This window comes from Mobula birostris, chromosome 9 (assembly GCF_030028105.1).
Source record: "Mobula birostris isolate sMobBir1 chromosome 9, sMobBir1.hap1, whole genome shotgun sequence".
Taxonomy (NCBI): domain Eukaryota; kingdom Metazoa; phylum Chordata; class Chondrichthyes; order Myliobatiformes; family Myliobatidae; genus Mobula; species Mobula birostris.
The window spans coordinates 111531000-111556569 of record NC_092378.1 but is presented as its reverse complement, the minus strand read 5'-3'; the positions used below and the strand labels follow the sequence as shown (position 1 = coordinate 111556569).

The 25570-nt window shown below is 40.5% G+C and overlaps 1 protein-coding gene and 1 long non-coding RNA gene across 3 annotated transcripts in view; one reads left to right on the top strand and one right to left on the bottom strand.

Annotated features, from left to right (window-relative positions):
• LOC140202969 (uncharacterized) overlaps positions 1-25570 on the top strand; it is a 59232-nt gene that overhangs the window by 19685 nt on the left and 13977 nt on the right. Inside the window, exon 2 of the long non-coding RNA XR_011887244.1 lies at positions 16018-16180. This is a non-coding gene — a long non-coding RNA (uncharacterized lncRNA). The remainder of the gene's footprint in view (positions 1-16017; positions 16181-25570) is intronic.
• Positions 17036-25570, bottom strand: part of pemt (phosphatidylethanolamine N-methyltransferase) — a 123061-nt gene continuing 114526 nt past the window's right edge. For both annotated transcript variants that reach the window (XM_072268614.1, XM_072268613.1), the window contains exon 7: positions 17036-19001. In XM_072268614.1, coding sequence (XP_072124715.1) covers positions 18947-19001 — 55 coding nt within the window. In that variant the 3' untranslated portion in view covers positions 17036-18946. The remainder of the gene's footprint in view (positions 19002-25570) is intronic.

Genomic DNA, 25570 nt, shown 5'->3' with positions numbered 1-25570 from the left:
CACGGACCTGGACTGCAAGGTCCTTCTGTACCTCAGTACTGTTAAGGGTCTAGCACTGACTGCATACTTGGTGTCATCCACAGACTTGCTAATCCCCCCATCTAATTTTCATCTTCTATAAATTATCGACATAAAATCACAAACAACAGCAGTCCCACCACTTATCCTTAAGGAGCACTGCTGGTGACGGATCATCAGCCAGAATAACAGCCTTCCACCCTTACACTGTCTTCTATGTGCAAGCTAGTTCTGAATCCAAACTTGCAATTCACCCTGGATCCCATGCACCTTCACCTTCTGAATAAATCAGGCCTTATCAAATGTGCTATTGAAGTTCATGTAAATATTATCCACTGCCTTACCCTCAAAAAGCTCCTTTGTCACCTACTCAAAAAATTTAATCAAATTTGTATGACATAATCTGCTCTGCCCAAAGCCATGCTGACTGTATGTAAGCAGGCCATGTCTTTCCAAATGAGCATAAATTGTATCACTCAGTATCCTCTCCAACAACTTCCCTACCTCTGACATGAGGCTCACAGGCCTATAATTCCCTGGATTATCCTAACTTCCTTTCCTGAACAAGGCACGAAATTTGTTACCTTTCATTCCTCTGGGAACCATTGCCTGTTGCTAGTAAAGACACACCAGTCATTGTCAAAGCCCCAGCAATCTCCTCACTCACTTCTTTCAATATTCAGGCCCTGAGGACCTATCTACCATAATGCTTTTCAAAAGAGCCAGCATGCACTCCTCCTTAATCTCAAAATGTCCCAGCACATTAACATGCTCCACTCTGCCTTCACTATCCTGCGAATCCTTCTCCCCAGTAAATACTGACACCATGTACTCACCTAGTACTTGCCCTGATTCCAAAGTCCCTTCTTTGACCTTGAGTGGACCTGCACACTCCTTAGTTTTCTCATTTTTCTTAATATAAGTATAAAATGCTTTGGATTCTCCTTGATCCTGCTTGACTGGGCCTTTCTTGGACTTTTTTTGCTTCCCTGATCAAAGACTTGAGCATTTTCCACTATCTTTATATTCTACAAGGGCCCGGTATCATTCAGCTTCCCAAACGTTACGTACTGTATGCTTCCTATTCCTTCCTGAATAAACTTAGGACCATCCAAACTTCTCTTACCTGACTAACTTTGTTCTTATTCTGTGATGGAATACTCAATACTGAACTCCAATCAGCCGGTCTTTAAACAACTTCCTCATGTCAAATGTACACATGTCTGACTGTAGTTTGCCCCCTGGCCAACACCTTTTGGCTCCTGTCTTATCCTGTGGCAACTTGCCCTTTCCCCAGTTTAATACAAGATCCACTGTTATCTTAACTCATAACTATCTTAAAACGTAACAATTTGTGGCCACTTTTCCCAATATGTGCACCCACAATCTGGTCTGTAACCTGACCTGGATCGTTTCCCCGAACCAGATCTAGTGTGATTATTCCTCAAGTTGAACTCTCCATGTACTCTTTCAAGAATTTCACTTGGCTCCTCTGAAGAAATCCTGCCTCTTATAAGCCTCTTATATTAAGGAAGTTCCAGACAATTCTGGGGAAGGTGCTCTGTTGTTCCTGCACCTTTTCATAATCTGTCTATATATCTGTTCTGTCACCTTGTGATGAGTGTTGTGAGGCTTGTAATACAATTCCATCAGCCTAATTGTACCTTCCTTATTTCTGCGTTCCATCTCTGCATCTCTGTTCTAAATGGATGTCTTTCATTCCTGAAGTTGTGCCCTGAAGATATTCCATTCACATCCTGCTCCTTCTGAATACTGTTGTGCCATTCTCCCATATCAGCAGTGAAAACCCTGCACCTTTTTATCCCTGCTGTCTATCACATCTAAACAAAACTTCGGAATGTTGAACTTCCACTCCTGATGCAACTAGGTCTCTGTAATAGCATCAATGCCACAATTCCATATACTGATGCAGGTTCTGAGTTCACCTACTTTATCATAACACTCCTGGAATTGAAATAAACACACTTCAGCACATCGCTCCCACTATGTATTTTAGCCTGCCCATTTCAATCCTTCCTTTCAGTCTTACTTTCATATTACAGGTGTCCCCCGCTTTTTGAATATTCACTTTACGAAACCACACTGTTACAAGAGACCTACATTAGTTCCCTGTTTTCGCTAACAGAAGGTGTTTTCACTGTTACGAGAAAAATCATCACACTATAAAAAATCAGCGCGCGAAAAAACAGCGTGTGATAAAAGGCAGTGCGCCGCTCTCCCCTGGATTTGGAACGGCATTCTCGCCGGCATTGCTTAAACACGTGCTTGTGAGCAGCCGTAAACTAGAGGAGTCCTGAGGTATTGGAAAAGCCTGAAAGAGCTCGTAAGGGTGTTACACTTAGCGTAAAACTAGACATAATTAAGCGTTTCGATTGTGGTGAATGAAGTAAGGACAACGTGAGTTTGGCTTGTGGAAGTTGACGAAGATGATGTTGAAGAGGTTTTGGCATCCCATGACCAAGAACTGATAGGTGAAGAGCTGATGCAATTGGAAGAGGAAAGGATAATAATCGAAACCGAATGCAGTAGCAAAATGAACGTGAAGCAACTGCGTGACATTTTCGCTGCAATGATAATGTACGACTTTAATTTTGAAAGGGTACGTAGGTTTAGGGGATATTTGCAGGATGGTTTGAGTGCTTACAAAGAACTGTATGATAGAAAAATGCGCGAGGCTCAGTAGTCAAGCAAACCTTCCACATCAGCCACAGCAGAAGACGAACCTCAATGTTCGACATCGAGGCGGGCAGTCATAGGAGAAGATGAGCTACCTGCTCTAATGGAAACAGATGATGACGAGATGACACCCCAGTGTCCCACCACCCCAACCCCCAGGCCGTGGACAGATACCGATTTGCGGAGAATGCAGCAGTAGCCGGGAGGCATCCAGCACATCTTTAAGAAAAAGCCGAAATAAACATGCTAATTAATTATGTGTCAGGTGGCACTTAATTAATTAGCATGTTTATTGCGGCTTTTTTCTTAAAGATGTGCTGTGTGCCTCCCGGCTACCACTGTACCCCTGCATGCTTCACGGATCGGTATTGGGTCGCTGCCCGGAGGGTGGGGGCCACTGCACCACCCCAGCCTGCGACAACTCAGTCTAACACACCATCGTGTGCTCCGCACTTTCCCAATTCCGGTAAGTGATACTACACTGTACATACATTATTTCTACTTTATATTGGCTGTGTATTTTTACGTGTTATTTGGTATGATTTGGCAGCTTCATAGCTGAAAGGTTACTGGAGAGAGTGTTTTTGCCAACAGTGCTTGTGTGAGATTTCCTGCCGAGAGCACTTGCGTGAGATTTTCGCTTCGGAGAACAGTGCCGGCAATGATTGCGGAAAAGTATTTCTACTTTATATAGGCCGTGTATTCATCATATCATTCCTGCTTTTACTATATGTTGCTGTTATTTTAGGTTTTATGTGTTGTTTGGCATGATTTGGTAGGTTATTTTTGGGTCTGTGTATGCTCACAAAATTTTCCCATATAAATAAACGGTAATTGTTTCTTCGCTTTACGACATTTCGGCTTACGAACCGTTTCATAGGAACGCTCTACCTTTGGATGGCAGGCGAAACCTGTATCTTTCTTTCTTGTCCTCAACCCTACCACTTCCAGTCCTGCTGCTGTAGTTCACAACCCTTGCTTGTCGTCATGAGGTCGTATCTGGAATTTTCAGCTGGCGGACGAATTCCATCCACGCCGCTCTGTCCCAACACTTGTCCACAACATCCCTAGTCTAGTCCAGCTTGGTCCAATCCTTGATGTTATCCAGCCACGTTGTTCTTTGCCTTTCCCTTCCTTTCTTTCCTTCCGCCTTCCCATATAACAAGTCCGACAAGATGTTATCTCCCCACGTAATGTGTCCACACTAAGCAACTTTTAACTTCATAATCTTCTCCAGCAATGTCCGTGGTCTATCAACCCTTGCTACTCGAGTGTAAAAACAAAACTAAAGGACATTGCAAAACTTTTTCATTATTGTACCATTGGAAACTTGATCCTGAGTAGGGTGGCAAAGGCAGAATGCCAGTGTTGGGGTGAGAATGTAGCAGAAGGTGCAGGATGTGAATGGAATATCTTCAGGTACAACTTCAGGATTGAAGGACATCCATTTAGAACAGAGGTGCGGAGAAATTACTTTCGTCAGAGGGTGGTAAATCTGTGGAATTTGTTGCCATGAGCGGTTGTGGAGGCCAAGTCATGGGGTGCATTTAAGACAGGGATAGATAGGTTCTTGATTAACCAGGGCATCAAAAAGTATGGGGAGAAGGCAGGGGAGTGGGAATGACTGGAAGAATTGGATCAGCCCATGATTGAATGGTGGAGCAGACTTGATGGGCTGAAGGACCTACTTCTGCTCCTATATCTTATGGTCTAATATATGTATTTGATTAACACCTTATGTCTATATAAGAATTTGTGTGTGTGTGTCTGTGTGACTAGATGTATGTTGATATGAGAGAGCAAATATCATTAGCAGCTAACTCACTGTTGAAAGTCATAAAGTTGCTTTTGAGATTGCTCCATTGTGTGAAGACTTGCAGTCCTGGAGACTACTAGAGCCACCTTATGCTGGGCTCTTCCCATAGTGGGTTGCTGATGTACAACAACACGGTCCCCATCACGGTCCTTTCCCTGCACGGACCATCATCCTGAACGTATCTCATTCACAGCACTTTAAATTTCCTTCAGAATATCTGGAATCTTCCTTTCCCTCTCTCCCTCCCTTTAATCATTTCTCTTCCTCCATGGAAGCCACGGAGTGTGTGGTTCCATTGGAAGTGTGACTAAGGACTGACACCCTACTTTGACTGCTGCCCAGTGAGGTGTTGGCAGTTGTGATGAATTTAGCTTGGGCCTCTCTGGAGCCATACGTGTCTTATGCTAGTTCTTCCTGGGAATGAGATGTACAAACACTGCCTTTGTCCAAATTCCTGATTATTCAAGGAAATGGGGAACAATCTGTAATAAAGCATTAGAGCTCATGAAATACGGCTTCTTGGTATTTATGATTTATATGGCACAAGGCCTCCATAACCTTGTAGTGCATGGATTTTCATTTAATTTACTGTTCCAAAGCCACAAAGCCTTATTTTATTGGATTAGTGAATTTTTCATTGCGATGACCACTTTGATGACTCACTACTGATTAAGTAATATTAGTAACATTTATTCATTTCTAAATTCCGTTTAAAAAAATCAACTGCCAAAATCACTTCCCTCACATATTTTAAATACAATCTTAAAAGAAATAGTCTCCTGCAATACCAGACATTCATTTGTTCTTTATTTCATTGTATAATTAAAATTCATGCTATAAATCCATTTTCTAGCCAACAAGCTTTGGAGATAGAGATCATGGGAAATTATTTTTATTTGAATAGCTAAGATTTGAAGTTATTATTCAGAGTATAATTAGACTTCTAGTTAAAACCTATTTAAATGTTCCTCACCGGATAATATCAGATCCCATACAGATGCCATATATATTTGCACAGAAAATTCGATGTTAACTAAGGTATCTGAATTCACAGTGATTACAAAATCCTTGTGATTTGCACATGGTGTTTATAATTAACAATAGTTTAAATAATGTGTGATTTTGTGCTACTCATGATGCAAAATAGGTTTGCAAAATGCTTCCACCTTTTGGACCTTATATAAAGCAACTCTTGACCTTGGTGTAGAATAGGTTGACCTTATACACTGATCTAGTAAAGTGCTTGCATTTCCAATATCTGCTGAACTCTCTTCCTATACAATTGTGCACTCCTTTTGCCACAGCCTTATTATTAAATCAAAACTTGAAATTGTACTAAATAAACCTCAATATAAAGCACTTACCCACTAACCCAGAACTAAATTGATCCCAGATGCTATCTTTTCATTACGTACTTGGAGAAAGTGCTTTTATAAAAATGTGTGTTGCTTAACCAGTAAATTCACGGATAGATCAGCATGTACTTTCACTATCTGAATCCTTTGGAAAGTTGCCAGAAAGACTTCATTCCTGGCCTCCCAAGACCCATAATGTCCTCAAGGGCAGACTACATGTCCTGGTCCCATGGATTTTTAAAATCAAGTTTAACAGTTACAGTACATTGCAAACAAAATATATCATTGCTGAAGAAATATATTTCAACTGCTTAATGGATTGATGTGGCTCTCATCAAAATAACGGTGATGACCATTGCTTTATAAAAGTTGTAGTGTGAATTAATGAAATCATATCATACAAAAAAGTTATGGATGATTTTTTTTGGGATGACAAGGTGAAAGGGTGAGAGCATTGATCAACTTCAAGGACTCACATTTCAACTACTGCTTTATCTTCACTGTGAAACTGATACCGGTGAAGGTTTTACTATCAGCAACAAGCTAATAATATTGGTATTATAACTAGATACTTTAAACAGCAGTATCAGAAAGAAATACTTATAATTTGAAAGAAACTACGTGTGATGCCAGGCAAATTGCTGCTCCTGCTAGGCATAAATCATCTTAGCAAGAAATGAATTTGTGATGCTCTTCTGTTCAAACATGAAGCAATTGTCTTTGCAGCAGATCTCTGAAATAGCCATTGACATTTTCAAGGCATTTGAAAGAAAGCACGAACAATGCTGTGAATGTGATTTTATCATGGTGTATTTGATGACCTGTTTCATTGAATACATGACTTCTTCTGAGATTTCCAACACCAGTGACTGATAAATTGATGTTCCAATTTATGGCAGTATTTATTCCACGCTTCCGCCAGAAGAAATCTATTTCACTTCAATCATAAACTAAATAAATTTGTTCACAACAGGATGTTATTTTTGATGTGCTGTCTCCCACTAATTTCTATATTGTTATCTAGAAGCCATCAATTCATTGAAATGAATTATCTGTTCATATTTTTGTTCATCTTCCTTCACATATACGGCCACAACACTACTTTTATAACTGTCTGCTTAGATAATCATATTTGAGAAAAATTGCTGGAGGGAAGAGAACAAATATAGATCAAGCTCCTTGTCTTATGAGAGAAAGAGACAGTGATCCGAACCCCAATCCAACTTCCTCTGTAAGTCTTTGGTTGGTATTTCTGTGTGAATCCTCCAAATCAGTCCTTTAGTTTTAAGTGTTTCCTCACTCCCAGACACAATAATTGAATTGTCTTAGAGAAGATGTTTCCTAACTATGATGAAGGACATCATTTGGCACATTAGGTCAATGCTAAGTCACTCAACTATCTCATTCCCCCACTAAATTTTCCCTGCAACCTTCTCTACCGATGTACCCATCAATTTTCCCCAGATTCTATCATTCATATTAAGATTACCTTACACATAGATCAAACAAAGTTCCCCCACTTCCAATATCTGCTCTTTTCCTGCATACACCTATGTAATCCCTTTGTGTCTTGAGACTGTCGCTAGATGTGAACTGTAAACAATGTTTGCCCAGTTCAGCACTAGCTAATATTTTGGCAATTAACATTCTCGCCACACTCGATCGACCATCCTAAGCATTCATTCCCTCCAGCACTGGTGCCCAGTGGCAGCAGTGTGCCCCATCTACAGAGGGTACAGCAACTCTTTGTCCAGGTTACTCCAATAGCAACTCCCAAAAACACAATCTAATATAGGGAGATGAGCTTTGGGAAAGTAGCTGATATGTCAGTGGGGATGCATTATGGGTCCAGTGACCATTATTTGATTAGATTTAATATAATCATGGTAAAGACAGGACTGGCACACAAGTTAAAGTCCTAAGCTAGAGCAAGGCTAAGTTGAATGGCTTTAGGCAGGAACTTGCAAAGTTTAACTGGGAGAGGCTATCAGCTTGTGAAGGGATATTTGGCAAGTAGGAGGTTTTCAAAAAAGGAGTTAGGGAGAATTAGGGCCAATATGTACACGGACCAAGGCACACAGGGTCATGAAAATCCTACTTTTGGGAGAAATTGAGGCTCTCAGTTGGGAAAAGAAGGTGCAGATGTCAGTTATAGGCAGCTGAGAGTGAATCCCTAGAGGAGTATAAGAAATTTAGGAAGTTCACAGGAGTGAGATAGATCAGCTGTTTGAATAGTGTCACATCAAAAACCTCGCACTTACAGTGCCTACAAAAGATATTCATTCCCCTTGGAAATTTTGTTTTACAACACTGAATCACAGTGGATTTAATTTGACCTTTTTTTTTACATTGATCGACAGAATAAGACTCTTTCGTATCAAAGTGTAACAGATCTCTACAAACTGATCTAAATTAATTACAAATATAAAACACAAAATAATTGATTGCATTAAGTATTCACCCCCTTTAATATGGCACACCAAATCATCACTGGTGCAGCCAATTAGTTTTAGAAATCACATAAGTAGTTAAATGGAGATCATTGTGTGCAGTCATGGTGTTTAAATTGATTGCAGTAAAAATACACCTGTATCTGAAAGATCCAACTGCTGGTGAGTCAGTATCTTGGCAAAAACTACACCGTGAAGACAAAAGAACTCATCCAAGCAAATCTGTGAAAAGTTTATTGAAAAGCACAAGTCAGGAGATGGATACAAGATAATTCTCAAGTCACTGAATATATGGTACCTTAGAGTACAGTTAAGTCAATCATCAAGAAATGGAAAGAATTTGGCACAGCTGTAAATCTGCCTAAAGCAGGTCATCCTCAAAAACTGAGTGACCATACAAGAAGGGGACTCGTGAGGGAGGCTACCAAGAGACCGATGACAACTCTGAAAGGGTTACGAGCTTCTGTGGCTGAGATGGGAGAGACTGGGCATACAACTGTTGCCCAGGTGCTTCACTAGTCACAGCTTTATGGGAGATTGGCAAAGAGAAAGTCACTGTTGCAAACAACTCACATGAAATCTTGACTATAGTTTGTCAGAGGGTACATGGAAGACTCTGAAGTCAGCTGGATGAAGATTTTATGGTCTGATGAAACCAAAATTGAGTCTTAAGGCCATCAGACTAAATGCTATGTTTGGCATAAGCCAAACACCATACGTCATCAAAAACACACCACCCCTACCATAAAACATGGTGGTGGCTGCATCATTCTGTGGGGATGCTTCACTGCAGCAGGCCCTGGAAGTCTTGTGAAGGTAGAGGGTAAAATTATTGCAGCAAAATATGGGGAAATCCTGGAGGAAAACCTGATGCAGTCTGCTAGAGAACGGCATCTTGGGAGATCTGTTTTTCAACAAGACAATGACCCCAACCATAACTCAAAGCTACCCAGGAATGGCTTCAAAAACAACAAAATTAATGTCCTAGAGAGGCCAAGTCAGAGTCTAGACCTCAATCCAATTGAGAATTTGTGGCTGGACTTGAAGAGGGCTGTTCACTCATGATCCCCATGCACCTGACAGAGCTTGAGCAGTTTTGTAATGAAGAATGGGGAAAAGTTGCAGTGCCCAGATGTACAAAGCCGATAGAGACCTATCCACATAGACTCAAGGCTGTAATTGCTTTCAAAGATAGATTTACTAAATACTGAATTGAAGGGGGTAAATACTTTTTGTGTTTGCAATCATTTTGTGTTTTATATTTGTAACTAAATTAAACCAATTTGTAGAGATCTGTTTTCTCTTTGACACAGAAGAGTCTTTTTCTGTTGATCAATGTCAGAAAAGCCAAATTAAATTCACATGTTGAAAACATAAAACTTTCCAGTCAGGGTGAATACTTTTTAAAGGCACGGTAGCTTCAACAAGACTAAGGAATTGATTTTAGACTTCAGGAAGGGAAAACATAGGAGAACGCTGACCTTTCTGCCACTGACACCCCAAGGCTACAGGAGACAGATAAATGGGTGACTGTCAGGAGGGGGAAGGGAGAATGTCAGATAGTGGAGAACTCCCCTGCGGCCAATCCCTCAACAATAAGCACTCCATTTTGAGTACTGTTGGGGGAAGTAACAGTGGCTGTGCCTCTGGCACTGACTCTGGTCCAGTGACTCAGAAGGGCAGGGAACTGAAAAGGATGGCAGCAGTAATAGGGGACTCAATAGTCAGTGGGACAGACAGGTGATTTTGTGGATACAAAAAGGAAACACAGATGGCAGTTTTCCTCCCAGGTGCCAGGATCCATGATGTTTCTGGACGTGTTCCACAATAACTTGAAAAACGAGGTGAGCAGCAGAGGTCGTGGTACATATTGGTACCAATGACACAGGAAGAGAAAGGGAGGAGGTCCTAAAAAAAGAATACAGGGAGATAGGAAGGAAGCTGAGAAGCAGGACCTCAAAGGGATTGATGCCTGTGCTATGCAACAGTGACGATTGGAATAGAATAAGGTGGCAGGTAAATGAGTGGCTATAGAATTGGAGCAGAGGGCAGGGATTCAGATTTCTGAATAATTGGGAACTCTTCTGGGGCAGGTGGGACCTGTACAAAAAGGACAGGTTGTACTTGAATCTGAGGGGGACCAACATTTTTGCAGAAAGATTTACTAGAGCTGTTGGGAGTGGTTTAAACTAATGTGGCAGGGGCATGGGACCAGTGTGATAGAGCTGAGGATGAGCCAGCAGGTTTACAAGTAGCTGATAGGTTTAATATGAATGTAAGGAAGGACAAGCCAATGACTGGGTACAAATGCAGACAGAGAAAGAGTTAAATTGTATCCCTGACAAAATTCAAAAGAGCGAAGAGTACAGGACTAAAAGTGCTGTATTTAAATGCGTGCAGCATTCAGAATAAAGTGGACAAACTCATGGAGCCATTAGAGATTGGTCGGTATGACATTGTGGGCATCACTGAGTTGAGGCTGAAAGAAGGCCATTGTTGGGAGCTTAACATCAAAGGATATACTCTGTATTGAAAGGACAGGCAGGATGACATAGGCAGTGGTGTGGCTCTGTTGGTAAGAGACGGAATTACGTCTTTAGAGAGAGGTGACATAGGGTCAGAGAATGTTAATTCTTTGTGGATGGAGTTAAGAAACTGCAAAGGTAAAAAAAAACATAATGGGAATCATATATAGGCCTCCAAATAGTAGCCAAGGTGTGTGGTTGAGACTGCAAAGGGAGGTGAAAAAAGCACGTAATATGGGTAATGTCACAATTGTAATGAGGGTCTTCAGTATGCAAGGGGATTGGGAAAATCAGGTTGGTGTTGGATCGCAAGAGAGGGAATTTGTTGAATGCCTACAAGATAGCTTTTTAAAGCAGCTTGTGCTTGAGTCTATTTGGGGAAAGGCTTTCTTAGATTGGTGGTTGTGTAATAACCCAGATCTTATTAGGGAGCTTAATGTAAAGGAACCCTTAGGAGGCAGTGATCATAATATGATTGAATTCATACTACAGTTTGAGAGGCAGAAGCACAAGTCACATGTATCAGTATTGCAATGGAATAAAGGGAATTACAGAGGCATGAGAGAGGAGCTTGCACAGGTGGATTGGAGGAGGATACTGGCGTGGATGACGGCAGTGCAGAGATGGCTGAAGTTTCTAGGAATAGTTCACAAGGCACAGGATAGGTGTGTCCCACAGAGGAAGAAGTTCCCAAATGGCAGGAGAAGGAAACTGTGGTTGATAAAGGAAGTTAAGGACTGCATAAAAGCCAAGGAAAGAGCATATAATGTAGCAAAATTGAGTGGGAAGTTGGATGATTGGGAAGCTTTTAAAATCCAACAAAAGGCAACTAAAAAAGCTATGAGAAGGGAAAAGATGAAATATGAGGGCTGACTAGCCAATAATATAAAGCAGGATACCAAAAGATTTTTCAGTAATATAAAGAGTAAAAGGGAGGTGAGAGTTGATATTGGACCACTGGAAAATGATGCTGGTGAGGTAGTAATGGGTGAACAAAGAAATGGCAGATGAACTTAATGGGTACTTTGCATCTGTCTTCACTGTGGAAGGCACTAGCGGGGTACCAGAGGTCTGTGATTGTCAGTGAGTGACATTGCTATTACGAAGGCAAAAGTGCTAGGTAAACTGAAAGGTCATAGGGTGGATAAGTCACCTGGACCAGATGGACTACATCCCAGAGTCCCGAGAGAGGTTGCTGAAGAGATAACGGATTTATTGGTCATGATCATTCAAGAATCACTTGATTCTGGCATGTTCCCGGAAGACTGGAAGACTGTAAATGGTGCTCCTCTCTTTAAAAAGGGAGGAAGGCAAAATAAGGGAATTATAGGCCAGTTAGCCTAACCTCAGTGGTTGGGAAAGTATTGGATTCTATTATTAAGGATGAGGTTAAGGTTTCGAGGTACTTGGAGACTAATGATAAAATAAGTCAAAGTCAGCATGGCTTCTGTAATGGGAAATCTTGCCTGACAAATCTGTTAGAGTTCTTTCAGGAAGTAACAAGCAGGGTGGACAAAGGAGAGGCAGTGGATGTCATATACTTGGATTTTCAGAAAGCACTTGATAAGGGGCCACGCGTGATGCAGCTTAACAAGATAAAATTGAATGGCGTTACAGGAAAGATACCGGCATGGATTGCGGAATGGCTGACAGGCAGGAGGCAGCAAGTGGGAATAAAAGGGGCCTTTTCTAGTTGGCTGCTAGTGACTCATGGTGTTCCTCAGGGGTCAGTACTGGGACCATTACTTTTCACATTATTTGTCAATGATTTGAATAATGGAATTAGTAGCTTTGTAGCAAAGTTTGCAGAGATAAGTGGAGGGGTAGGTTGTGCTGAGGAAGCAATGCGATTGCAAGCAGGACTTAGACAGATTGGAAATAAAGTGGCAGATGGAATACAGTGTTGGGAAATGTATGATGATGCATTTTGGTAAAAGGAACAATAGTGTGGACTATTATCTAAATAGGGGGAAGGTTCAAACATTAGAGGTTTATAGGGACTTAGGAGTCCTCGTGTAAGACTCCCAGAAGGTTAATTTACTGTTTGAGTCTGTGGTAAAGAAGGCAAATACAATGTTGGTATTTATTTCATGGGGAATAGAATATAAAAGCAAGGATGCTAAGATACTAGTCAGGCCGTACTTGGTGTGTTGTTAACACTTTTGGGCCCTATATCTCTGAAAGGATGTGTTGTCATTGGAGAGAGTCCAGAGGAGGTTCATGAGGATAATTCTCAGAATGAAGGGGTTAATATATGAGGAGCATTTGGCAGCTTTGGGCCTGTACTCACTGGAATTTAGAAGAATGTGGGGGGGAGGAAGGGATCTCATTGAAACCTACTGAATGTTGAAAGGATAGTTAGGCTGGATGTGGGGAGGATGTTTCCTATGGTAGAGTTATCCAGAACTAAAGGCCACAGCCTCAAAATTGAGGAGTGACCCTTTAGAATGGAGGTAAAAAGGAATTTTTTTTGAGCCAGAGACTAGCAAATCTCTGGAATGCTCTACCACAGACTGTGGTGGAGGCCAAGTCCGTAGATATATTTAAGGTGTAAGTTGATAGTTTCCTGATCGATCAGGGCATCAAAGGATATGGTGAGAAGGTGAGTGGAAGAAAGGGTGAGCAGCTTCAAATTCCTGGGCATCAATGTTACAGAGGATCTATCCTTGGCCAAACACATTGATGTAATCACGAACAAGGGATGCCAGCAGCTCTACTTCATCAAGAGTTTGAGGAGATTGGGTATGTTACCAAAGACTCTTGTAAGTATCTATTGATGTACCGTGGAGAGCAATCTGACTGATTGCGTCACAGTTTGGTCTGGAGACTCCAATGCACAGAATCGCAAGAGGCTGCAGAGGGTTATAGACGCATCCACCTCCACAATGGCACAATCCTCCCCTCCACTGAGGACATTTTCCAGAGGCAGCACTTCTAGAAGTTGACATTCACACAAGCCAGTACATGCCCTCTCATCATCACTACCACTGACAAGGAGGTGCTCACTCAACAATTTAGGAACAGCTTCTTTGCCTTTGCCATCACTTTTCTCAACAATCCATGAATACATGAACACTATTAATTTCTCTTTTTCCTGTATTATTTAATTTTGTAATTTAGTATGCTTTGCACTGTACTGCTGTTGCAGAACAACACACTTCATGAGTTTTAAGTCAGTGATAATAAATCAGATACTTGTAGAGATAAATCAGGAGGGAGAAAAAGAGGACATGAAATAGCTTTGGCAGACAAGGTAAAGGAGGATCTTTAGAGATTCCGTATGTATATTAAGAACAAAGGAGTAACTCAGGAAGGGTAGGTCCCCTTAAGGATTAACGTGGTGGTCGATATGTAGGAGCAAGGGGAGTAAATGATATCTTAAGTGAGTATTTCTTCTGTACTTACAACAGAGTAGGTTTTAGAAACTAATGAATTCAGGGAAGAGACCCTCTGTAAGAGATTAGTTTTTATAAGATATTAGTTTAGTTAGCCATTTGATTACTAATTTATGTGATTTGGCAGAACATTCTGGGCTGAGGGTCTGTTCCTGTACTGTACTGCTTTATGTTCTGATAGTGATGCTTTGAGATAACATCACATTACAAGAGAGGAGTTGCTGGCAGTCTTCAGTGCGTAAAAAAAATCTCCCAGGCCTGATCAAGTTTATACTAGGAGCTTGTGGGAATGTAGGGAAAACATTGCTGGGGTCCTGGCAGAGAAGGATTACAGGCTAGTGAGCCTAACATCAGTGGAATTTGGAAAGGCTGGAACTAATAAGGGGTATTCAGCATGGTTGAGTGTGGGAAATTTTGCCTTATGAATTTGAGTATTCTGAAGAGATGAGCAAGAGGATTGATGAGCACAGGATGGTAGATGTTGCCTACATGGACTTTAGCAAGGATCTTGGCAAGATCCCTCATGGTAGACTAGTTTGAAAGGTAGTTCACATGGGATCCAGGCTGAACTAGCCAATCAGATATAAAATTGGCTTGGTCATAGGAGTCATAAATTGTTAGTGGAGAGCTGTTATCCAGATTGGAGGCTTATGACCAGTGATGTGCTACAAGGGTTTATGCTGGGTCCCCTGTTGACTGTTGGAACAGTCAAGGCTGGGATTATAAACACAAAATAATCTGCAGATGCTGGGGTCCTGACATAGGGCTCCGGCCCGAAACATCGACTGATCTTTTCCACCGATGCTGCCCAACCTGCTGAGTTCCTCCAGCGTGCTGTGAGTGTTGCCAAGGCTGGGATTATTTGTCTGTTAATGCTGCTTTTCAGAAAAAAATTACATGAAAACTGCATGTCCTCCTGCAACTGGTGAAACTTGCCTCATGCCTCTTTGGTGAAGAACATTCCACTGGATAACTTATCTGACTGACCCAGAAATCTTGCACCTAACAGAAGGAGCTCACGTGGTGCAAGAGGGAACATTCCCATTAATCCTATTACTCTTTTCTTCATTCCCGTTACAGATTATGGGCCAAATGCAGGCACATGTAATCTGTTTAGATAGGTAACTTGATCTGAATGGACCTATTTGTTATGCCACAATACTCCACAATTCATTGACTACTCTGTAACATTCCCTCTCACCCCCTTGATTTGTAACTCAAGATGTTTTGTCATATACTTCTGGACCGAGGAGAGGGAAGAAAATGGTTTCTTTCAATCTTAATTACTGCCCCGCTCTTTGTTTCTTTTATCCTGAGCTGGTGCTGCTCTATGGCATACAGTATCATAATTGCTAACAAGTAGCTGCCACTACAGGCAAGGATTAACTAAAAAATTAACAAAAGCCTGTGGTCAGAATAGACATCATTATAAAAGGAAATTCCTTGGGTACAGACACGGCTGTTAAAATAAATAATTTATTCACTAATCCTTGCCTCTGCTCACATTATACAAATCTTAGTTTAATTTACCTGTTGTTACCAGATCATATCAGGAGGCTCAGATCTTCTGCATCACTGACTCTCATTTTGCCATTTGTCTGGAGTTTATAACTTCCATTAAATTTACTTTATTACTGAAGATGACATTTTTGAAGGGACATTAAAGGACTTGCTTTGATTAATGAGGACAGTCAGTTGTCAGCAAAACATTGTAGAAATTGTTCTTAATGAAAGCACTATAATTTTTTTTATCATTTGCAGAAACCTTCAAGTATCCAAGTAAGAGTGATTCCAGTTTCATCTTTGTAAAGGTCAATGGCATAGGCTTTCATCTTGACAGCACTGCAACTAAAGAATCCAGTAGCCTACAGTGCATTTTCTGCCGGATTTTCCTTTTGCCACTCATCTGCTTAAAATCTACAAGGTAATGTCAAAAATCTACTATATTCTTTGCATTTTGGCAATTATAGCTTACTTCTGATAGATAATAGGCATTTTCTTAAAGGCAAATTAGAGTGTTTTCTAAATGATAATAAATTGTGTATGATCAGGGAAATTTAGGAAGCCCTGAAGATATTGAGGAAAAAAAACTAGTGAATAGCTGTAAAAAATAAAAATCAGTGTATATTGTTGTTTATTCCTGGTGTACATGGGGATGGAAGATTACTTACAGCTGTATAAAATTCTAGATAAATTATTCATGGAGAAATGTGTTTGGTTTTGGAAACTGGACATCAGGAAATATCTACTGATCTTCATTGGTTGTGGTACAGATCCATTAGAAAGATGCCAGAGATAAAATGATTGAACTTAAATGACAGATTGCACAAGGTGTTTAAAGAGGATATAAATAATAAGACCATAGACTCTAGTTGGAGACTAGACATGAAGGAAGTGTAATACCACAGATAAACCTATTGAAGGTGAAATCCTCAAAACTGAAACCAAATGATTTTGTGAGGATTATGAAACCAAAGTACGCAAATGGAATAAAGGTACAAACACCCATAATCTAATTCAGTCAGAATATTCTGGCTTTGAGCCAATTTTGCATCACTTTTTCTATGAACTTAGATTTCTCCATGCTGAAACAATGAATGAATTTCACAGGACTACTATATATAGATATACTCACAGTATATAATCTTTGTAAGCTCTAAAAGTCATTACTAAAACTGATACTAAATTGCATATTCAAACTTCATTTAAAGCAAATAATTATACATTTTTAAAGTAATTTTGTTCAATAATTACAGAATTAACCACATAACAAATGTAATTCCATCTTTCGACATCCAGTCAGTCTTTTGCAATTTTATTTTACCAGTGGAGCTGGAACACAGAAAATTGAGCTACAAGGAATGGAATCCAATGCTTAATTGTACATTTCACCAAAAGTTAAAAAAAACAAAAATGTGATATACTGTTCAAAAGAATAAACCATAAACATTAAAACCGATAAGGCAAATAAAAGAATATTACTTTCTCATTTCAAACTAAGAATTAGAAAAATGCATATACCATTACAAAAAGAACAGTCTCTATTTGTGAGTCAATGGCAGGTTCAAGTGTGCTTTCTAAGTAATTTTACAGAGACTGGGTTAAGGTGAAATTTCCATCATTCATGTCATGGTAATTTTTGATTGTTCATACTTTACAATATGATGGCAGTGGACAAAGATCTGAAACTTTTTTTCACTTCTAATTTTTGATCTGCTTTGAACTTGCAATACAAGTAATTGATAAACTTGTGACCAATATCTGCATTACTGTCCTGCAAAATGGTTTGTGAAATATTTCTTTATGACATCTTTGACAGCTAAAGCAAGATCATCTAGCTCCTGTATTAATAACCTGGACCAAATAGAAATGATGCTTTCAAACAATTTTATTTATCCATTGAAAAAAAAAATTTGCTGCATGATGTTTTGAATTGATTTTGTATATTTCTAGACAGAGGGCATCATATTAGCTCTAAGTACTTACAGACATACACCAAAGACTAAGGCAAGTAAAACTATGACCAACAGGTATGGCCTTTAAAACTACTGGAATTACTGAACCCAAGTCCTTGCTGACATCATTCTAGCTGATTCCATCAGATACATCCTGAGAGTAATCAGGAGTAGGAACTTTTAGCAGTTTTTTTTCTCCCTTTGTTTAGAGACTTGGAAGTCACATTCCTATTCCCAACACAGGAGAGATTACCTCAGTAAGATTTGAACTGCTAAGTTTTCAGTCTGTGAGACATATCTATGACTTTGGAACACTATATGCAATGCAATATATTTTATCCATGAAATACAATTTAGTATACATTTAATGCAATACTGTTTATAATTTGCTTTTGTTGACTAAACTTTTGCTTTTTGAATTAGTTTTACACCCAACATACTTACACAATATTCTAGCATTAACAATTCAGGAAATTACAAATAAAAGATTAACAATGCCAGATGTCTGATAGTTTCTATTGTTCTGTTGAACAAAGTTACAAGTTTATGTGAATTAATCTTACAATATCATACTGCAATCAGTCATGATTCACATTACCATCCCCTGCAACACTGGTTTTGGATTCATTGAAATGACAAATTCAGTTTTACAATTTTTACTACAATTTCCCTGCTGAGAAATAAACTGTAAAAAAACCCAGAAATTTATTATATTAGCAGGTATGAATTCAGCATCACATTCAGAAATTAATATGACATGATTGGAATAGAAGGAAAAGTTGTCTGTACGATATTATCAGTCTTAACAATACCAAATGACCTACTTTAAAGTTCTTTAGTGAATACAAATAACACAATTTGATAAATTTGGATTAATAACTCATTCATATCTTTGTAGGCCAATGCTGGATAGTTTGTTCTACATTTGCATTTACAATGACGTCATACTGAATAATGTTGTGTTTTTCCATTGTGAACATGAAATTCCCACCATTACTTTCTCATTTTAAGTTATAAGGAATCTTTTAGATCTCTTCTGAAGAATAGGCTGAAAAACCATTTTCATAACGAGCTATGGAACTATAAAGGGACATAGTTTGTAAAGATTCACATAATTAATAGCTACTAAATACAAGAACTCTTTCAGAAAAGTTACTGCACAATTCCAAATTGAATTAAAACAAGCAGTCCAATGGCTGTACAAGAAGATGTCTGCTTGATAAATGTCTAGCTGATCAGTTGTCCTTCAGTGTCTTTTCCTTTTGACGATATACTTCCTCTGTGAATGGCCTGTTTACAGAAAGAGACAGGTTTCACAAACTGTGATTAAGAGGAGTAATGATTTGACTGTTAGAATAAAGCATATACTGTATGTAATCGAAAATACTGCTCTATAGATCTAAATTTCAGAAGGCAAAGTAACATACTATTAATAGTCACAAGGTATATTTATGAATACATACTCCAATGGCTAATATAAGAGGTCGCATTCATTATAGTGAAAAGGTAAAATACTATTGCTTCAATGACAGACTTACATGATACTTCACCTTGTTTCAAAACTATTGTTTCTAATTAATTTTTAAAAATTCTCTTTCTTGACCAGTTCCAATAGCTAATATAATCAGATAGTACAGAAAATAACACAATTTTTTTCTTTGCAATGTTTTCAAAATTTCTAATTGTGTGAAGATACCCTCCAACTAAAAGTCGGGTTAATTTCCAACTACTGCCAATAACTCACACAATAAAAACATTGAAAGAAATGAGTGTTTTTAAATACTTTTGCTTTGAGCAGTTTTACTTATAAATTATAACAATCTGGAGATCTTAAGAAATGCAGCTGACAAGGCAGTTGATGGTGAGATAGCGCTGGATGATGGCAAGATGATGCTGGTGAACTACGGCCACGTGTTGCAGGCAGCTTATAAAACTTCTAAATACACTTCTTCTGAATTACACTCACTGCAATCTGTAGCCTGTAATTTATCTTTAAGTAACATACGTTTGAATCATCTAAACAAACTAGTGGTTTCATGATCTTCAGAAGGACTCGACGGACTTAACTCTCAAGCAATGCAGGTATAGCATCTTTAAGAGGACAAAGTTATAATGCCATGGTCATAAGAGAGGGAGGTCAGCAGGTCTCCAAGTCAGGCTAAAATGCTGAGGCATGAAACTACCTCTACCCAGTATCTTGTTAGCAAATGTCCAGTCGCTGGAGAACAAGACTGAGGACCCAAGGGCAAGACTGCTGAATTGTTAATTGTTAGTGCTGAAATATTGCTGTATCGGAGGGAAATATATGGTGGCATAATGTATGTGTACATTGGTAAGAAATTTACTTTGAATTTTGATGACAGTTGGTCAAGCAACAAAACCTCCAGGAAACTTGATTCTTTTGGTAGAGTCATAGAAAAGTATAGCACAGCAACAGGCCTTTTGGCCCATCTAGTCTGTGCTGAATCATTTAATCTTTGTAGTCCCATCGACCTGACCATAGCTGTCCATACCCCTCTGAACATCTCTCCACTTGCATTGGCAGCCCATTCCACATTCCCACGACCCTCTGAGTGAAGAAGTTTCCCCTCATGCTTCTCTTTAATATTTCACCTTTCACCCTTAGTTGCAGTCCCACCCAACTTAAATGGAAAAAACCTGCTTGCATTTATCCTATCTATACCCCTCATAATTTTGTATACCTCTATCAAATCTCCCCTCAAACTTCTACGTTCCAAGGAATAAAGTTCTAACTTATTCAATCTTTCCTTACAACTCAGGTCCTCCAGTCCTGGCAACATCCTTGTAAATTTTCTCTGCAATCTTTAAACCTTATTTACATCTTTCCTGAAGGTAGGTGACCAATATTGAACTCAACACTCCAAATTAGGTCTCACCAATCTCTTGTATAACTTCCACATAGCATCCCATCTCCTGTGCCTAATGCCTTGGTTTATGTAGGCCAATGTGCCAAAACCCTTTCTTTACAACCCTATCACCTATGATACCACTTTCAAGGAATTATGGAGCTTTACTCCTGGATCCCTTTGTTCTATCACACTTCCTAGTGCCTTACCATTCACTGTGTAAGACCTACCCTAGTTGGCCCTACCTAAGTGTAACACCTCGCACTTGTCTGCATTAAATTCACCTACCATTTTTCAGCCCATTTTTCCAGCTGATGCATATCCTGCTGTAAACTGTGATAGTCTTCCTCGCTGTCCACTGTACCCCAACCTTGGTGTCACCTGCAAATTTGCTAATCCAGTTAACCACATTCACATCCAGATCGTTGATCTAGATGACAAACAATGGACCCAGCACCAATCCCTGTAGCACTCCACCAGTCACAGGCCTCCAGTCAGAGAGGCAACCATGTACCAACACCCTCTGGCTTCTCCCACAAAGCCAATGTCAAATCAAATTTACCACCTCATCTTGAATACCAAACAACTGAATCTTCTTGAATAGTGATTCCCAGGGGGTTGGGGGGGGGGTGGCAGCTACGTGTCCTAAGGGGGGCGTTCAAGATTGTGCGTGGGGGGAATGGTAAGTGGCACCCTAACTTTGGCACTATAATTATGAGAAACTATGTGATTGGTCAATTGCTCTAACTGGAATAGTATAAGGATAGCTTGCTGAACACCAGCTCTATCTTGGTTAACATTCAGATTCCAATCTGAATCTTTGTTAACATGATTTTCACTGTTGTGATAGCCTCACTGTTTCTTTGCATGCCATTACCATTGTTCCACCCGTGTTAACTCGCTGCCGTCAGCAACATCCAATAGGCATTCCCAGTTTGTGTTTTTTTATTTTAATTTAGCCCCATTAATGATGGATAAATACGTACGGCACAATCTCTGGGTCTGAAGGCGGTGATGTCCTGAATTCTAATCCTGCTAAGAAACAGAAACTACAGAAAGTGTGTCAATACAATGTTACATACCTGGAGTATGGTTTTATTCCATTCCTGTCAGATCAGTGACGCCCCATGTGTCTTATTTGTAACACTGTACTGTCTAATGAAGCCATGAAACCATCAAGATTACAGGAACACTTCTGTAAAAGACACCCTGAAAAGGCTACTTCTGGTATTACTTGCATCATACAACGTAGTGCTCTCTAGTTACCTGATGAGGTAATCGTAGCCTTTAGTCAGGAGTAGATGTTGTCAGGTGGTGCCCAACCTTCATAAAGTGTTTCAACCCTTAACCACTAAACTGTCCAGTTGGCGGGTCAGCAATGGAGTCCATCCGCTCGTGAATTCCAGCTCAACACTCACCTCCTCCATATCCAGCAAGAAGCTCTTTCTGCTTCCTTTCCCATCCTGTAAGCCGGGTGATTCTTGCTCCTTTCACCAAGGCCCAGTACAGAGAGCTACTTGCATGTTGACCTTGCTGGGATCCCTCCAGAGAGAATAGTCACGCCTGCCACCCTGTGTCCCTGCACTCCTGGACTAAGGACTGGTACTGTACTTCAGGGCCTTCCTCTGCTGAGCCTCCTCGGATCCTTTCTCCCATGGTACTGTGAGTTCCACAAGGATGATTTTCCTGTCTTCGGTAGACCACAATACGATGTCTGCTCGAAGTGTGGTTTGCACCACCTCTGGGAACTGCAGCTTCCTCCCCACATCGACCCTCATCTCCCACGATCTGGAAGTTTGTAGCAGATTGGACTTGGGCCTCTTTGATCTGACTGGTGTGGCCCTCTCCTTTATGAAAATGACTGTCCTGTTTGCCTCTCTGCCAGCTGGTTTCCTTTACACCTCTCCCGCTCCAGTATGTCACAGCAAGGGACAGCAGGACTTTGTTGTGGCACAACCTATACCATCCTTGTGTTAAAGCTGTTTTGCATCCTGACAGTATGCATGCCAGTGAACCCCGCTGACCACAAAGCTTGCAGTTAGGGTCCTCTCTCAGCCCCCATGTGTGCAGCTGTGACGGTGTAAGGAAAGTGTCATACACAGACTGCAGGAAGAAAAAAATGAGGAAGGATTCCAGTCTCCAAAGCTCTGCCTAAGTGATCTTGCGCTTGAGAAGATCCCATTTTGTCTAGAAGCCATGTGACCCAAACTCCAATGCCTTCAATAACCATCTTTCATCTTCATGGATCCATACCTCTGCCTGGACTATGTCACACCTATCCCTAGCACATACACTCCCCCGATGTTGGAAGTGTGTTGAGCTGAGGCCTTGCCATCCCAGGCATGGGTTGCCAATGATGCTTCCCAATTGCAGAGAGCTCACTGTCTGGTCTATGGCTCAGTTGGCAGCCCACTTTCAGCCCAATCCTGTTGTGACTCCTGCTTAGATTACAAGCTTGTCATCAGAGCCCCTCAGTGTTTACATAACTCTACACTTTGCCACCTGGAACTCCTCTCCTACCGATGACAAGAGGGGTGTAGTTGGCCTGATTTTATGTAGAGCCCCACTGAAGAAAAACTTGGGGAAATCCGCAGCCACCCCCGCAAGTGCTTATCGAATTTCCTGTCGATGCCTTCTACAGTGGTCATGGGGAACTCGTATGCCATGAAAAGCCAGAGCAGCCTTGGTAGAAGATCATGTTGGTACAACCACGTCTTAAATTTACCAAGGTGCCTGGTTTTGTTGATCTTCTTCAGCCACTCTTCAGTCTGCTTTACATTGTCAGTGATATTGGCACTGTCCGTCATTGCTGCATTAAACCAATTTCCCCTGTGGAATTACTTCTCTCTGTAATTGAAAACTGAACTTGCTAGTAAACTTGCCCTTTTTGATCATCATGCATCTGGATTTCCTGTTCTTGAAGGTCATCCTGGCCCAGGTAGCTACGTTGTCCAGGGTTTCTGATACCCATCTTGCCTGGACATAGGTCACAGTGGTTACTCAGCTCCAGAAGATGAAGGAAGCATTTGAGAAGCATTGCACACTTGAGTCATTTGCCAAGAAAGCTAAAAATGATCTTGTTAGCAATCTCATAGTCATAGTCATACTTTATTGATCCCGGGGGAAATTGGTTTTAGTTACAGTTGCACCATAAATAATTAAATAGTAATAGAACCATAAATAGTTAAATAGTAATATGTAAATTATGCCTGGAAATAAGTCCAGGACCAGCCTATTGGCTCAGGGTGTCTGACCCTCCAAGGGAGGAGTTGTAAAGTTTGATGGCCACAGGCAGGAATGACTTCCTATGACGCTCTGTGCTGCATCTCGGTGGAATGAGTCTCTGGCTGAATGTATTCCTGTGCCCAACCAGTACATTATGTAGTGGATAGCAGATATTGTCCAAGATGGCATGCAACTTAGACAGCATCCTCTTTTCAGACACCACCGTCAGAGAGTCCAGTTCTATCCCCACAACATCACTGGCCTTAGGAATGAGTTTGTTGATTCTGTTGGTGTCTGCTACCCTCAGCCTGCTGCCCCAGCACACAACAGCAAACATAATCGCACTGGCCACCACAGACTCTAGAACATCCTCAGCATCGTCCGGCAGATGTTAAAGGACCTCAGTCTCCTCAGGAAATAGAGACAGCTCTGTCCCTTCTTGTAGACAGCCTCAGTGTTCTTTGACCAGTCCAGTTTATTGTCAATTCGTATCCCCAGGTATTTGTAATCCTCCACCATGTCCACACTGACCCCCTGGATGGAAACAGGGGTCACCGGTACCTTAGCTCTCCTCAGGTCTACCACCAGCTCCTTAGTCTTTTTCACATTAAGCTGCAGATAATTCTGCTCACACCATGTGACAAAGTTTCCTAAAATAGCCCTGTACTCAGCCTCATCTCCCTTGCTGATGCATCCAACTATGGCAGAGTCATCAGAAAACTTCTGAAGGTGACAAGACTCTGTGCAGTAGTTGAAGTCCGAGGTGTAAATGGTGAAGAGAAAGGGAGACAAGACAGACCCTTGTGGAGCCCCAGTGCTGCTGATTCTTATAACATTCTAAAATGATAACAAAGTGTGGAAAATCTTATACAATTGGTGAAAGATTAATAATACCAATTGTATAAGAAGTGCTCACCACTGTTCTCAAAATGGATACCAGTATTTTAAAATCAATTCCTCTGAGTCATAACTCTGTAGCTCGTTGTATTGACAAAACAAATGAAGACATTGAGAATCAATTATGCAACTGGATGAGTCAACTGTGCAAGACAATGGAGAATCAATCTACCACGAGCTCAAAATGTATATTGAGGATGAAAGTATTCCAATTAGGAACAAGATTTCATCAATATTTCACAGACAGTGAATTTTTGTCAAGCATGGTTCTTGTAATATCAGCTATCAACAGAATTAAAGCTCATCTATTAAATAGCAGAATATTTTGCCAGTTATTCCAAGATATTTTGCTTGAGGCGTATAAGAAGTGCAAGAAAATACTTAAGAAAGAAATCAGGAGGGCTAAAAGAAGACATAAGGTTGCCTTGGCAGTCAAAGTGAAGGATAATCCAAAGAGCTTTTACAGGTATATTAAGAGCAAAAGGATTGTAAGGGATAAAATTGGTCCTCTTGAAGATCAGAGTGGTCAGCTATCTGCGGAACCAAAGGAAATGGGGGAGATCTTAAATAGGTTTTTTGCATCTGTATTTACTAAGGAAACTGGCATGAAGTCTATGGAATTAAGGGAAACAAGTAGTGAGATCATGGAAACTGTACAGGTTGAAAAGGAGGAGGTGCTTGCTGTCTTGAGGAAAATTAAAGTGGATAAATCCCTGGGACCTGACAGGGTGTTCCCTCGGACCTTGAAGGAGACTAGTGTTGAAATTGCAGGGGCCCTGGCAGAAATATTTAAAATGTCGCTGTCTACAGGTGAGGTGCCGGAGGATTGGAGAGTGGCTCATGTTGTTCTGTTGTTTAAAAAAGGATCGA